Source organism: Balaenoptera borealis, assembly GCF_965194805.1.
Source record: "Balaenoptera borealis genome assembly, chromosome: 13".
Lineage (NCBI taxonomy): Eukaryota > Metazoa > Chordata > Mammalia > Artiodactyla > Balaenopteridae > Balaenoptera > Balaenoptera borealis.
This window is the reverse complement of record NC_138870.1, coordinates 6,093,351-6,108,459: the sequence shown is the minus strand read 5'-3', so window position 1 is coordinate 6,108,459 and position 15,109 is coordinate 6,093,351. Positions and strand designations below refer to the sequence as shown.

Genomic DNA, 15,109 nt, shown 5'->3' with positions numbered 1-15,109 from the left:
ATCCTCAAAATAGCCCCAAGGGTGAGGGTGGTCTCAACCCTCCCACAGGCCCAAGGTCCTCTGGCTGTGAGTGGTGAGGACCCTGGCCTTGGTGTCCTTGCTGAGACCACAGCGCCCCACTGCCTGGTAATACGTAGCTGTCCTTTGGCCTCGGGAAATTCTAAATGTGTTGGGAAAGCAGAAGAAAACACATCAGAGGCTCCAGAAGATTTAAAATGCGACACACCCACCCATGAGAACAAGCGGGGAGACAGTGGGAGCCAGCTCCCCGCACAGGCCTGCAGGCATGAGGAGACCTCCGCAGGTTCGCAGACTTTGGGGTCTCATGTGCTTTATTAAATTTTAAAAAAAAAACCTTTTTTTGAAGAATTGAAGTACCACCAGGAAGTCCTGAGTCCAGAATTGTGCATCCAGTTCTAAGCCATCCTCTGCACAGGCTGCATCTGACCACTGAGGAGAGAAGAGAGGGAAGAAACGAAAAGGAGGGGGAAACTCAGAACCAGAGGCCGCTGGGACATCACAGATTCTTTAAAGAGGAACATTTTGGGTATACAGGGATGGATCTAATTTCCCATCAAATGTGCACGACGTGTGTTTTCAGAGCGCAGGGTGAAGGGCTGCCTTCTTGGCTCTGAGCACTGGGGCAAGGGGAGTGGGCTTCCCTGCGGCCTAAGCCTGCACAGGAGCGTGCTTCGGGAGCAGGGACCCATGTGGATGCGTGTGGATGCATGTGCATGCATGTGGATGTGTGTGCATGCATGTGGATGCATATGGATACGTGTGGATGCATGTGGATACGTGTGCATGCGTGTGGATGCATGTGGATACGTGTGCATGCGTGTGGATACGTGTGCATGCGTGTGGATACGTGTGGATGCATGTGGATACGTGTGCATGCATGTGGATACGTGTGCATGCGTGTGGATACGTGTGGATACGTGTGGATGCGTGTGGATGTGTGTGGGCTGGTCTGAGACCTATGCCTTCCAGGCGGGGAGACCACAGTGCTGGCAGTTTGAAATCTGGCTTAGAGTCATGTCTGCTGGGTTGTCTTCCTGGTCTGCCACCAGCTCCTGACTGCCTGGGTGGCCTCCTGCCCGTCCCATCTGGGAGACCAGGGGAAGGGTGTGGCCAGGGTGGATTCTGCCATTGTTTGAGGGCCCCCCTCCGTGATGTTGGCTTAAAGTAACTGTAAATGTTGTCTGGGAAGCAGAGGACATGGTGGGAGGCTGCTGCTAGTAACGCAGAAGACACGAGCAAGGTTATAGCCTGAGTTTGTGGAACAATTCATTCCAGTTATATGGGACGATTATTAATAACACTGCTACTTTTATAATAGTTTAATACAACTGGCAAGAATTCCTTCCAAACTTGAGCTGTAACTATGAACATGTCTCTCTCATTTTTCCAGTTAATCACTGAAGCACTCATCTCTCCTTTTAGCAAGAAGCCCCCATCTCTCCTTTTAGCAAGAAGCCCCATACATTCCTCTCCCTTTCTTTGAGTTTTCTGAGAACCCAGAGCCTGAATCCATGAGAAGCAAGGGAGTCGTGGTGGTCATGCTCTGTTGGCCATGGTTTCCCTCCAGGCCCCTTCTCCCCACGCGTCCACCGTGGTCTGTGCCCCGAGGCCCAGCAGATTCTATCACCAGGTATCCCCACACTGACTGGTGGCGGGGCTCAGCCAATGGGAAGCAATGGAAGGAGCTTAGGGGGTAGAGGAGATGGAATTGGGGCCATTTCTTCCCTTCCCTTCCCAGAGGTGAGGTGATTTGCCCTCACCTCTGGCAAAACTGTGCCTTCGTTAAAATCCCTTCCTCTGAAGCATCTGAGGTAAACTCTGTTTCCTGGTGCAATGCTGTCTAATAGAGGAGGGTCAGGCCAACATCCATGCTTCAGCAGGGAAATACCTCGAGTATGACCAGCCCTTCACTCTTTGTGTGTGTCACTGCTACACCACATTGCTGTCGGATGCTGGCCTTGTCTCATCCGACAGGAGAGGCTGGACCACTGCTGAGATGGTCCCTCCACACCGCCGGTCCCAGACAGGTCACTGGTCTCTTTAAGGAAGGACCGTCCTCTCCTTCAGAGGAAGCTCCATCGAGGGTCTGCAGCTATCAGGGTGCCCTGCAGCTATCAGGACACATAATACCTGCATCCGCATCTCCAAGATGTCATTCATCACACAGACCCAGACTCCCTTCTCCCTGGAAATCCACCCTAGTTGCATACAGCCTGTCTTCTTAAACTTTCAAAACACAGTAGATCTGATGATACCTCATCCCACCTCTCTTTGAAGGAGGTGACCCTCAGTGACTAGGGGGCCCCTCATCACCCCAAGTGATGCCAGCCCACCCCAGCCTTCAAAGAGGTCTCGGTCAGAGATTCTCGGGTAACCTGCTGGCATTTCTCTCACCAAAGAAGTGGAAACAAATGTACAAATGAAAAGTCTAATAGAGTGCCTTGCTACAGCGTCCTACTAACAGCAAGTGTTTGCGACCTTACACGGTGCTTCGTGCTTTCCATACTTTTGCTTGGACTTCACAACAAATGTTTCAGGAAGGTGCCATTTTAGGAGTTAGGATGGTGAAGTTCAGAAAGGTAAATCACGTACGTCTCTGCAGGAAAGTGGGACAAAGGTCTTCTTGCTCCCAGCCCAGGACCTCCTCTCCCCTTGTCATAGGCTCCTCGATAGTGCCGTAGAACACAGAGGACCAGAGCAGAGAGGACCTGGGAAATCACCCACTGCAGGCTGTGGCTTGCCTGAGGATCTGATGCCTCAGAGCTGGCCAGGTGCTTCGGAGGATGGTTCTCAAGTCACACAAAGCCCCACCCGCCTTGGGGCATGAGGACAGAAGCACACAGGCCCAATGACTCAGTGGGTCTAACTTTGAACTCTCCATTTTCCCTCCAAACCTGTCACTTTCACCATTCTTCCCATCTCAGGAAAAGCACTCACACGCTCTTACCAGACCCAAGCATCCTCCTGGATCGCTCTTTCTTTCACCCCTAAGCTCCCGTCTGGGAAGTATTGTCTAGCCCGCCTTCAGACATTTCCCAGCTCTGGTCAGTTCTCACGAGCTCCCTCCTGACGTTGGTCGTGTCCCGCCTGGACAGCCACACAGTCCTGGTTTGTCTCTCTGCTTCCGCTTCCGTCCCCCACTCCATGCCCCGCCCCACACGCTTCCTTTCCTGGGGTCCTGACACTCAGCATCACTCTGCCTCGCCCGTAAGGTGACTTCCCACCGTGTGTCGCGTGAATCTCAGGTCCTTCCAGTGGCGACAGAACCCCTTCCTCTCCATTCTTCTTCCTCATACTTTCTCGTCACTCTGAATGCTCCGGTCCCTGGGACTGTCTGTTCCACCCCTGCCCGCAGCTCCTGCTTCGGGTGTCAGCTGAGAGGTCGCCTCCTCAGAGACCTCCACTCCGACTAAAACAGTCTTCCTGTCACCTTTTCCTCATCTCCCTGTGGATTCCATCAGTACTCACTGCCCTCCGACACCCCCCCCCCTCCCTCTTCTGGACTGTACACGCCACATGGCAGGGGGCTCACTGATCCGGCGCACGGCTGTATTCCCAACGCCCAGTGCCTGGCACACGATGGTCACTTGGTGGACATTCGTTGAATAAAAAAAGATAACGATGGAAAAGGTAAAAACATTCCCTTTGGGTGGTCTTCCCCTGGGAAGGCACCAGGGGATGGACTGAGATGGGATTACTCCACCTCTGCTCGCGGGGGCTTGGTTTCTAATTTATTTATTATTTATTTATCATTTATTTTTGGCTGTGTTGGGTCTTCGTTTCTGTGCGAGGGCTTTCTCTAGTTGTGGCGAGCGGGGGCCACTCTTCATCGCGGTGCGCGGGCCTCTCACTATCGTGGCCCCTCTTGTTGCGGAGCACAGGCTCCAGACGTGCAGGCTCAGTAGTTGTGGCTCACGGGCCTAGTTGCTCCGCGGCATGTGGGATCTTCCCAGACTAGGACTCGAACCCGTGTCCCCTGCACCGGCAGGCAGACCCTCAACCACTGCGCCACCAGGGAAGCCCGGGGCTCGGTTTCTAGACCAGCGAGTGTGTTTGCGAGGTGACCGCACCGGTGTTGTGTCTGCGGTTGTGACCCGGGCACACCGACCTGTTCTCTCCCTGCTCCCTCACTGCCGTGAGGAGAGCATCCCCATAGAGCGGATGGAACAGTTGAATGGGGACCCCGTGTCAGGTGTTGCCCAGCGCCGTGGAGTCCTCAGGGATGCCCTGTAACACAGCACTGCTCTCTGTCTCCCTCACTCTCTGCAGGTGCTTGCTCCCTTTTGTGTCCCCTTTCCTTAAAATGTAGTGTCACCTGGGGCAGGGCTGCTAGAGCACAGTAGGCCTCCCGTCCCTTTGTCTGGGGGCAGCCGTCATCTTCCTGACTCTGAGGGTGGGGCCCCTGTGCTTAGAAACTCTCTAGGGCTCCAGGGGTATCTCAGGGACACCCATCCATCATCTGCAGCTCGGGGGCGCTCAGTGCCCTGGGGCAGTGCACCGGCTGCCTGGTTATCCAGCCGGCTGGCTTCTGCAGGGTGATTCCCTCCCCACGGCATAAACAGGGCAACAACGGCACACAGGAGGCTGGCACCACCTCCGCCCCCAAACCCACACACCTGCCCACACACACGAACGGAGGGAAGCCCAGATGGTTGGGCTGTCAGGAAACAGTGCTGTTTGTAAAAGCTGGATCTGCCCTGGGGGAGAGGCCGGGAGCGCCGCGGCGCCTTTGCTTTCTGACGCAGCCTCCATCCTTCCCAGAGCCGTGCCAGGGCTGGAACTGGTTGAAACTCACACCTGGACATCGCCTTTTTGTCTTGTCGCCATCATTCTGTATCTGCTGGATTGTCAGGGACACCCATTAGCATGAGCTGCTCTTCCAAAATTCCGATTCCGCAGCTGACGTCCTCTCGCTCGCCATGCTGTTTCCATATGACGGGGATGGTGCTCTGGGGACTTTGAATTCTGAGCTGGCCCCCTGAGACTCACTTGGGCTTTCATACTAATTATTTTCCAAGGCAGTTTACAGCTGGGTCATTTATACTCATGTTTTTTCATGACACAATGCATCAGAGGTTTAACACTTAAAAGAAAGGGGGTTGGGTAAGGGCACCACACAGGAATTCTCTGATGGTCTCTCCTGGTCCTAGAGTCTGCCCTTTGTCCGAAATCTGCTCCAGCTGGTGGTGAGCAGGTGAAACTCTCAGATGGCCTCCACTCAACCTGGGGTGGCTTCCTGGGAGAGGTGAGATTTCAGGAGCCTGTGAATGCTGGAGAGGGGTTGCATTCTCCCTTCTCACACTCTGTCCATATTGACTCTCCTCTCCATCCCCGTAGCAATTGTTATCTAAAGACACTCTATTTGGAGTTTTATGAAACACAAGGCTGGTCCATTTTCTCATGGGCTCAGTTTGGGACCACTCCAGATTCTGTGTCCTATCAGGGGATGGTGCCGTGTCCTGAAGTGCCCTACCTGTGCTGTAGACATCATCCCACCCCAAAAGGACCCTGAAAAACCTGTTCCGCTTCACTGTTGTAGGCGGGCGAGGCTCCTCATGTTGGCTGTTGGAAGAGACCTATTCTAAGATGGGCACAACATTGTAAATCAGCTAATTATACTTCAATCAAAAAAAAAAAAAAGAGAGACCCAAATTCGCATGGAGCTCCAGGGCCCCCGTTCTCTCCCTCCCCGGGGCCATGTTCCCTGGGACCCCCCCCCCCCCGCAACTTCCCCAGAAGTCTCAGCAAAGCACCCAGCATGGCCACAGAGCTTCTCTGCTGTGGGACCCTCGACTGATTTTGTGGCCTATCAAGGGGATTTGGATTGTTTATTGGAAATGCCCATTATTTATGGTGGCTCTTGGCCTTAAAAGCATAGGCACAGGCTGTTTTTAGAAATAAACCTAAGAAATAATAAACAGACCCATGATTCATCAGGATGGAGGAAGGGAGTCACTCATTTCCAGTTGGAGCAAAGAGCTCTGAAGAGACTGGATTCTCTTTCCAGAGAACTTGGAGGGAATTCCTGTAGGGATTGGGGGATCTGCGTACAAAGAGTTCAAAGGCAATTATAAAAGAAAATCAAAGACATGTGCCTCTCTGTACCTCATCCTTAATCCCCTTCTAGCCACATTTACAAGGTGAGTTTTCCAAATTTTTAGATCCTCAGACCTGATTACTTTTCAGGTGACCTCAGTTTTCATTTTCTTACCCCGAAATATTTAAAATTGAGACACAAGATGTTATTAAGTTACTGTTGAATTGGTTGGGCAGAGGCTCAAACTCCTATTGAAAGTGATCCCTCCCGCCCTCCTTCCCTTCTGTCCCGCCTTCCTTCCTTCCTTCCTTCCTTCCTTCCTTCTGTCCACTGAAAAAAATGCACAACCTAAAAGTTGAGCATTATGTTTTATTTGGTGGGCTTTCTGATTACTTAAGCCCGGGAGGCAGCCTGTCAGGTAGCTCTGAGGGACTGCTCGGAAGAGGTGAGGGGGGAGCCAGGATACACAGGAGTTTCTGCAACAAAAACCAGGTAGTTGGACCATCGAAAGATTCCTGTTAGTTAAAGAAAAACAGACAAGTTAATGCATTTAGTGCTTTTCTAAGTTGGAGAAGATGCAAGAGTATGGGCTCATTGAAATCATCTCTTTGATAGGCACCTTAACTATCTAGGGTCAGTGTCCTGCTTTTCTCCATCCTGAATCCGTTCAGGACGCTGATGAGTTGATGGCTGCTACGTCCTTTGTTTACTGATAAGCGGTGACTTGCTTCATCTACCCTCCCACCCTCCCTCCCTCTTCCCCTTCTCCTCCTCCTCCTCCTCCTCCTTTCTCTCTGCCTCTCTGTCCCCAGTCTCTCTCCTTTGTAACCCAGCTACAACAGGGTATGGCGGGGAACCTCTGTTCACGCCCCTGTGCTCATCTTGAAGTCGGACTCAGTCCTTTGACACATCCCTCCCCTAAGAACCCATCCAGGATTCTTTGACACTGGTAAGAAACGCAGTTGTAATGCGTCTTCACTGGAGAGTCTATGGAGAGGCAAATGAGGGGGTCACACTACAAATGACACAGCAGAAATTAATGGAAATTTCCACCAGGCACCCCCCACCTGTCACACAGCAGCCCCCCTCATCCCCCTCTCCGCCCCTCCCCCTCCCAGAGCCCTGGCTCTCGCCTTTTATGGGTCCTGCATCTACCTCCAGCACCCCTATCTCTTCTCTTAAGTAGGGAGTTTAACTCTCTTTGGCTGCTCCTCTCATATCTTCATACCGTTATCCTGCTCAACAGACAGGTCCCTCCTTAGGCTTTGCCCTCCTTGCAGTATGACGGGGAATTTTTAGTAAATGACAAATACTTCAGTATTTACTTCTTCCAAATAATGTTTTTTTCATGTCACGTCATGTCATTCATTAACTCAATAAACGTGCACAGTAGAGTACTCTACATTTGACACCAGCTGTGGTCCTCCCAGAAGATGTATCTCTCTGACCTCACTCATTGTGAAAAAGCCATCCAAACCGTACATGGTGGGGGCGGGTGGGATGGGGGTGGGGAAGGTGGTGAGGTTAACAGCCACTTCGGGGTTCAGAATTATGAGATCTTAAAACCGAAAGTGACCTTAGAAATCAATGGCAGGCACTTCCACCTGGGCCTCAGAATTGTTTCCTCTAGTCAGAGCGAACAGAGTCAGGCTGAAGAAGTGGATGTGGATCTGGAGCTCGGGGAGGGCGTGACGAGTATAAATCAACAGGGTGGCCCTGGCCTCTTTGTAGCAGGGAGGGGAAGACCTTTTGGTTAAAGTTCGAAGGGGCTTTGCTAACATATGTAAACTAAAGAAGAGCTGGCAGAAGTGGCAGTGTTAACCATAAATGGTGAGTACAAGGCATTATCCAAATGCCTACTGGGCTAGGCAGTGCGATTGCCCAGCACTTTTATCCATGGGGTTGCACATGTGTCTGTCCATGTGTGGCTGGAAGGAGAAAACCACAAAGCCATCTATTGGCTGAGGGATATCATGGTGGGCTTTTCCAACCTCATCTCCTGTAGAATTAATGACGATGTCTCCAGACTCCCTAGCCGGCAATGCTATTGCCAGAATTGTCTGGAGGACCTCAGAAAGCTTGGGCTGTGGTTCTGTGGGGTGGGGACAGAGGATCACCTACAGGTGATCTCTGCCAGCAGAATCCTCTTGCCAGCAGGATCACCTACCAGCCATGTTCTCCATCGATTGGTAGAAAGTGATCAGTAATCGCATGGAAATGATGCCTGGAACCTCAGGGGGCTAGTCAGGTGCACAAAGATCCAGCCTGTGACTTCCCAACTGTGCTGTGGAAAGCAGGGCTGCTGGACCTGCATGATGGTGATGATGATGATGGTGGCGATGATGATGATTGTGGTGGTGATGATTGTGGTGGTGATGATTGTGATGTTTAGGACAACATCATTGATTGAGGTCCACTATGTGCCAAGCACCTGGCCGAGTGCTCTATGAGCATTCCCATTGTGTCTTCGGGGCAACCCTGTGAAGGAGGTATCATTATCCTTTTCATATAACTTCACTTCTCTAATTACATCCAGCATTTGAACTCAAATATGTCTGATGCTAAAATCTGCTCCTACAGCCATCTCTGTAGCAAAACAAAACAAACAAATCATCCCTCCCCTCAACACACAGCTGAGAGGGAATGGGAGCTCTGTGGGTTCAGCATGGCCTGCCACGGCCTCTAGGACTGTTTGCCAACATCAGTGAACTAAAGTGGGTTTTAGGATGGAGGGGAGATTGGAGAATGAAGAAGTTTTCAGTGTTGCTGGCTCTCCAGGACCGACACCACATTTCTCACGGGGACCAGGACGAGTAACTCTTCATTTTCCCTTCTTTCAGCCTTAGGGGAAAATCAAGGCCAGGATCACAATAGTGATGGTAGTCACTAAGCTTTCTCATTCTCAAGTCCCCTCCCAGGGCCACAGGTGCCCGGGGGCTCACGTCTGCCTGGGGCAATGTCCTTAGCCTCTGCTCATGCTCGGACCGCTGCTGACGCTCCGGGGTATCATCTGCCAATACTCAAGACTATGTTGTAGGATCACCAATGAATGAGGGGCTCACTATGCTGTGCGGGAAGGCAGATCCTGGAAATGCAGCCTCCTTCTTCCTAGGATGCCCTCTGCCATGATGAGAGGGGAGGTCAGACCTTGCCGCTCACAAGGGAACTCTGGAAGAGACTTGGCAGTTTGCAAAAGCCTTTCACAGAGACCTGGCTCAATGAAGCTTCTGGAAGAAGTGGTGACGTCTTCATTCATCCTGGCAAGATGCAGGGGACACAGCCGGTGCTCAGTGAATGTGCACTGAATAGTGACAAACATTTCTTAGGTGCATGATGTCAGGCTGGGAGTGGAGGGTGGGGAGGTGAAAGAGGAAGTGTGGTGTAAACATTAATCAAAGATCCTGATTTCAAGGTGTAATGTAGTAAAAACTGTCTTTGGAGACAAGTAACTCTGTCCCCTACTGGCTGTGTGATCTTGAGCAAGGCTCTGACCTCTCTGGGCCTCAGTTCCCTTTATCCATAAAAGTGAGACGTAATCCCTCCCGCACGTAAGATGAAACGGAGAGCAGCTTGGAACTGACAGTCACGAGCAGCATGCACGTCCCTTGGCTGCCGCTGAGGTCACCGCAGCTCCCTGTCTGCAGGTGCTCCCTGGCTGTGGGAGCGTGCTCGGCCCGTGCACAGGATACGCCAGAGGTGCCAGGGAGTCAAGGCCAGCAGTGACCTTCAACCAGTGAGGGAGTGCTACTTGCTCAGGCCTCAGCGTAATGATTCCGAGGCTTGCTTCACACAGTCTCTTAGAAGATCCCCAGCGGGACTGAGTCCCAGTTGCCTGCGGCATTAACCCGTTCATGGACACACCCAGATTGTCTTCTCTCACTTCTGTGTCTCACCACCCCCTCCCTTACCAAGCTTCCTGGGAGCACCTCCCAAATAGACTACTTACTCCCAAATCCTTGACTTAGAGGGTAACCCAAACTAAGACACAGTCAATGAAAGCTACTACTGTAGTGACTTTCAAAGGGCAGACGTGTAGATAATTAATACAGAGAAATGTAACGTACTGTAGAAGAAAACAGAGAGAGATTACTGCCAGCTGAAGGCGTCTGGGAAGGCTTCAGGAAGGAGGTGGTGGGGACATTTGATCTGGATGTCAAACGATGCAAGGGCTTTGTGCATGAGGAGATGGGAAGGGCATTCCAGGGGAGAGAACAGGGTCATATGTCCACTTTTCTTTTTTTTTTCTTTCTTTTTTTTTTTTTTTAAATCATGTCATTGTGAAAGAGGGAGCTTTTTTTTTTTCCTTCTTCTTTAAATTTTATTTATTTATTTATTTATTTATTTATTTATTTATTTATTTATGGCTGTGTTGGGTCTTCGTTTCTGTGCGAGGGCTTTCTCTAGTTGTGGCAAGCGGGGGCCACTCTTCATCGTGGTGCGCGGGCCTCTCTTGTTGCGGAGCACAGGCTCCAGACGCGCAGGCTCAGTAGTTGTGGCTCACGGGCCCAGTTGCTCCGCGGCATGTGGGATCTTCCCAGACCAGGGCTCGAACCCATGTCCCCTGCATTGGCAGGCAGATTCTCAACCACTGCGCCACCAGAGAAGCCCATGTCCACTTTTCTAATCCTGTGAAAGCTATTGGCAAGTCAGGTGGGCAGACAGGTCAGGTGGGTCCACACGTGGCCTCATCTGGACACACAACTCCCTGGGTGCTGTGCACTTTGTGGTTTGGCCCTGGGCTCAGCACACTTCGGGGCTCTCGTCAGAGGGCACATGATGCGGGGTTAGTGCTTTCCTTCTGCCCCTGAAGAGTGTGGCCCGGTAACCTCTTATCTTTGCCAAGCTCTCTGTCGCGGTCTGTGGAGACCCCACTGAGCTCTCTGCCCAGCTGTCCACCGGAGCTCCCGTGGGTCTCAAGTCTTCTGAAGGCACCGATGAGGTTTCTGCTTGGTGTTTCTCAGGATCCCCCCGGGAACACTGGCTGACTCCCCTGCTTGGACCTGATAGGGCACACTGGCGCTGTCACCCCTGAGGCTGAGACCTTAGGCTCAGGCTGTGTTTGTTTCACTTACTTATCTGATGAGCCGCCATCATTTGAGTAAGTGGACCCAGGATGCCTCAGCCTAGCCCGAGGATGTCCAGAGGGGTGCTTTCCTGCTAAAGGCAAAGGAAGAGAGAAAGAGGAGCCACACCCTGGTGCCCAAGACAGGCTTTTACTGCTTCTTGACTTCTGTTCACTGGTTAACAAGCCTTTCTGTCAGGGATGTTTGTTCAAGTAAAATCTCTGTAGAAGTGGCAAGTATGCAGGTAAAAGCTGAATTCCTCTTGATGAAGCAAGGGTGGTGGGAGGGTGTTCCGCTTGCCCAGACCCCTCTTTGAGGAGCCCAGTGTGAAATCATTGCTTGCGTGGATAAGAGGAGGGCAGCGGAAAGAGACAGGTGATGATCGTATGTACGCTTGGCCTTCTGTAGCCCCATATTACCTGGAAGACCACTTGGGACCTCCCAGATGAAGTCAGTTCTAAGGTGCAAGAGAGGTGGATCTCTTAGTTTCTACTCTGAAGGAGTAAACTGACAGATAATGGCTCATGTCACAGGGTCACAACTCTGGAGAGGTGAGAAATCTGTCTCTCAGTCTGATCAGCTTTGCTCTTCTCTTTCAGAGGTTCCAAAAACAGAGCAGACATTTGAAGAGCGCCTGATACTCAAGGCTTTCTTGCTAAAGTTTGTCAATGCCTACTCACCCATCTTCTATGTGGCCTTTTTCAAGGGGAGGTGAGTATCTTGGTGCCATACATGGAAGGGCAACTGGTCATGAAGACTGAGCCCTCCACTGGAGTCAGCCTGTCTCCATTGTCAATTTACACCCTCGGCCCCATTCCCCACTCCCTTTGCCACCTGGCTGCACTAAATCATTTTGGATTAGCATCTTCAGATTCTGATAACATGGGAAACTCTGCAGTGATTTGGCTCTGGGCCCTAAGGGTTAGTGTTAGAGGAATTTGTGTCTCTCAACTTTGAGGCTGTGACAGGAGGGAATTTCATGTCTAGCCAGTGGCTCTTAGATCTTGCAATACAGGTCTGATGGCAACTACTCAGAGTTAGTGTGGACTTCACAGATTAGGAGCACAGCCTCCTACAAGACTGCCCTTACCTCAGACAGTACTGCAAGCTCTGGGGCTCTCAGGCCACTGATGGTTCTGCCCAACTGGCTACAGCCACTAACCCCTTGGGTTCGATAATTCACTAGAACAACTTATAGAGCTTGGAATGTGCTATTCTTAAAATTATGGTGTTACTATCACAAAGAGATAAAAATACAAAGCGACAAAACGGGAGAGGCACATAGGGTAAGGTCTAGGAGCATCCTGAAAAGAAGCTTCCGTGTCTTCAGGATGTCCTCAGCATGTCAGTTTCCTGGCACGTCAATGTGCGTCACCAACCGGGATGCTCGTCCAAGCTTCAGTGTCCACAGTTTTTACTGGGGTCCTGTTATACAAGCATGATTGAATGAATCATTGCTCATGTGATTGAACTCAATCCGCAGTCCCTCTCCCCCAGCTGAGGTCAGGCTGCTTTTACTGGGCTCAAAGCCCCAACTCTCTCATCACATGGTTGGTCTTTCTGGCAGTGCCCTCCCCATCCTGAGTGATCTCATTAGCATAAACTTAGGTCTAGTCCCAGGGGCCCACCATGAATAACAAAGACACTCCTATCAGGAAATTCCAAGGATTTAGAGGCTCCTCCCAGGGATCAGGGTCAATGACCAGTCATATTCTTTATTATATAACAGTCCTGGGTGTAAAATCACTTCTGATAAATATTGTTCCTGGTCAGATCAGTTGGTTCCCTCCAGGATTTCCCAGTAGGCATCAACTATGCCAGGAAAGCTTCCCTAGAACTGAAAGCCCGTCAAGCAGGCACTGATAGCAAGAGGTGTCATCGTCCACATTTTATAGTTTCCTATAAGTGTGTTTGTGACCCAAACCACAACCCCCTTCTCCGGACCTCTGCCCTTCATGCTCATGAAATTATAGTAGCAGCGAGGCTCTCCGTGTTAATGATTATATACTTCTTTGGTGATTTATGTCTAGATTTAATATAAATAGAAACTTGCATACATATGATATTCCAGGAAACAAATAATAGGGTTCTGACCCTTAGATCAACTTATGGTGAATTGAGAGAGATAGTCTTGGCAACAGCACAGTGTAATCTGCAGTAAGTACCGTAAAAAAGGTGCAAAGAAAGTGTTAGGGGAACACTTAATTATGAACAGAGACAGGGAGACCTCACCAAGGATGAAAGTCAAGCTGAGCCTCAAATGGATGAGTAGGATTTCAATAGATGGGTGAGGGGATGACATTTCAAGGAAGTGGGACTCTTCTGATGACCTGTCTGGTTCCATGGTTGGCTGGTACCTCTCTGCCTCCCCCATCTGCTCAATCTTCTTATCCCCCAATAAAATAGACCCTTAGGTCTTAGAAGAGGAATGAGGCAGGCTTCTTCCATTCCTCTAAGTATTTTCAGTAAGAGGTCTGGATTTTTCTTTTCTGGTCCCAGGAATCTCCACTTGCAACTTTAGTCCATCTTGGCCTTCATTTCCTGGGAAATCAGAAGCGCTCGTGGAGGAATTGCAGTCAGAACTCGATTCTTGAAACGAGCTGAGGGAAGGTGGTGCAGGACAGTGCACTTAGAGACAATCCAGACTTCGTTGTGTTTAGGCTCTGAAATGATCACACACACACACACACACACACACACGCACACACGAGTGCCCCAGCCCCACTCCAGACCCAGCCTCAATCGCCTACCCTTGGAATTTGACCAGGTTAAGAGCTACGAATGAACTTATCTACAGAACAGAAATAGAGTTACAGATGTAGAAAATAAACTTATGGTTACCGGGGGGTAAGGGGCAGGGAGGAATACATTGAAGATTGGAACTGACACATACACACTACTATATATAAAATAGATAACTAATAAGGACCTACTGTATAGCACAGGGAACTCTACTCAATACTCTGTAATGGCCTATATGGGAATAGAATCTAAAAAAGAGTGGATATACGTATATGCATAACTGATTCACTTTGTTGTACAGCAAAAACTAACGCAACATTGTAAATCAACTATAGTCCAATAAAAACAAAAAAACAAGAGGTGAACCCTGTGTGTTACGGGTGACTGTTAGCTGATAACAGGTATGAACTCCTTCCCGGGTGATGAGCACCCACCCTGGCCAGTCCTTTCCAGAACAACATTGGGCAGTGGCTGGTCCCCTCGGAAGACACGCCCTCAGGCAGTCCTGACTTCCTCTCTCTTCCCCTAACTCTTCCCACACTTCTCCGTTTCAGGTTTGTGGGCAGACCTGGAAGCTACGTTTATGTGTTTGACGGTTACCGCATGGAAGAGGCAAGTAGAGCCACTGGTGTTTCATGCCCGGCTAGGCTAGTGGTTTGTAGGTGCCCCTCCGGCCCGGCCCCGCCCCGCCCCGCCCCGCCCCGCCCCGCCCCGCCCCGCCCCGCCCCAATCCTTACCGCCCCGCCCCAATCCTTACCGCCCCGCCCCAATCCTTACCGCCCCGCCCCGCCCCAATCCTTACCGCCTCCGGAGGCTGGCTTAGCTCACGCCCATGCCTCTCTGAGCTGCGCCTGCTCTGACCGCCCCTCCCTTCCTCTCCCCCCTGCAGTGCGCCCCTGGGGGCTGCCTCATGGAGCTGTGCATTCAGCTCAGCATCATCATGTTGGGGAAGCAGCTGATCCAGAACAACATCTTCGAGATTGGAGTCCCGTGAGTAATGAACTCTGCTTACCCCTCTCCTTGCCGCCAGGGCTGAGCCCGGCAGTGCCAGACTTCCAGCAGGATCTCGTGGTCTCTCCTCTTCTAAGACAGATGGACTCTCTACTCCTCTGTCCACTCACCAGTAACTTCCCCCTGAGGTAGGGCACCTCCCACAAGTCTTGTCTGCCAATCCAGTTCGGGATGTTTGAGGCTCAGAAGGATTAAGCACTTGCTTAAGTGCCCGTAACAGAAAGTGACAGAGCTG

General features: G+C 51.0%; 1 protein-coding gene and 1 long non-coding RNA gene across 9 annotated transcripts in view; one reads left to right on the top strand and one right to left on the bottom strand.

Annotated features, from left to right (window-relative positions):
• ANO2 (anoctamin 2) overlaps window positions 1-15,109 on the top strand; it is a 350,657-nt gene that overhangs the window by 277,871 nt on the left and 57,677 nt on the right. For all 8 annotated transcript variants that reach the window (XM_082349769.1, XM_082349772.1, XM_082349775.1 and 5 more), the window contains 3 exons: window positions 11,721-11,832; window positions 14,418-14,475; window positions 14,753-14,853. In XM_082349769.1, coding sequence (XP_082205895.1) covers window positions 11,721-11,832; window positions 14,418-14,475; window positions 14,753-14,853 — 271 coding nt within the window. The remainder of the gene's footprint in view (window positions 1-11,720; window positions 11,833-14,417; window positions 14,476-14,752; window positions 14,854-15,109) is intronic.
• The window catches only part of LOC309609022, a 447,877-nt gene that overhangs the window by 429,091 nt on the left and 3,677 nt on the right, over window positions 1-15,109 (bottom strand). The window lies entirely within an intron of this gene.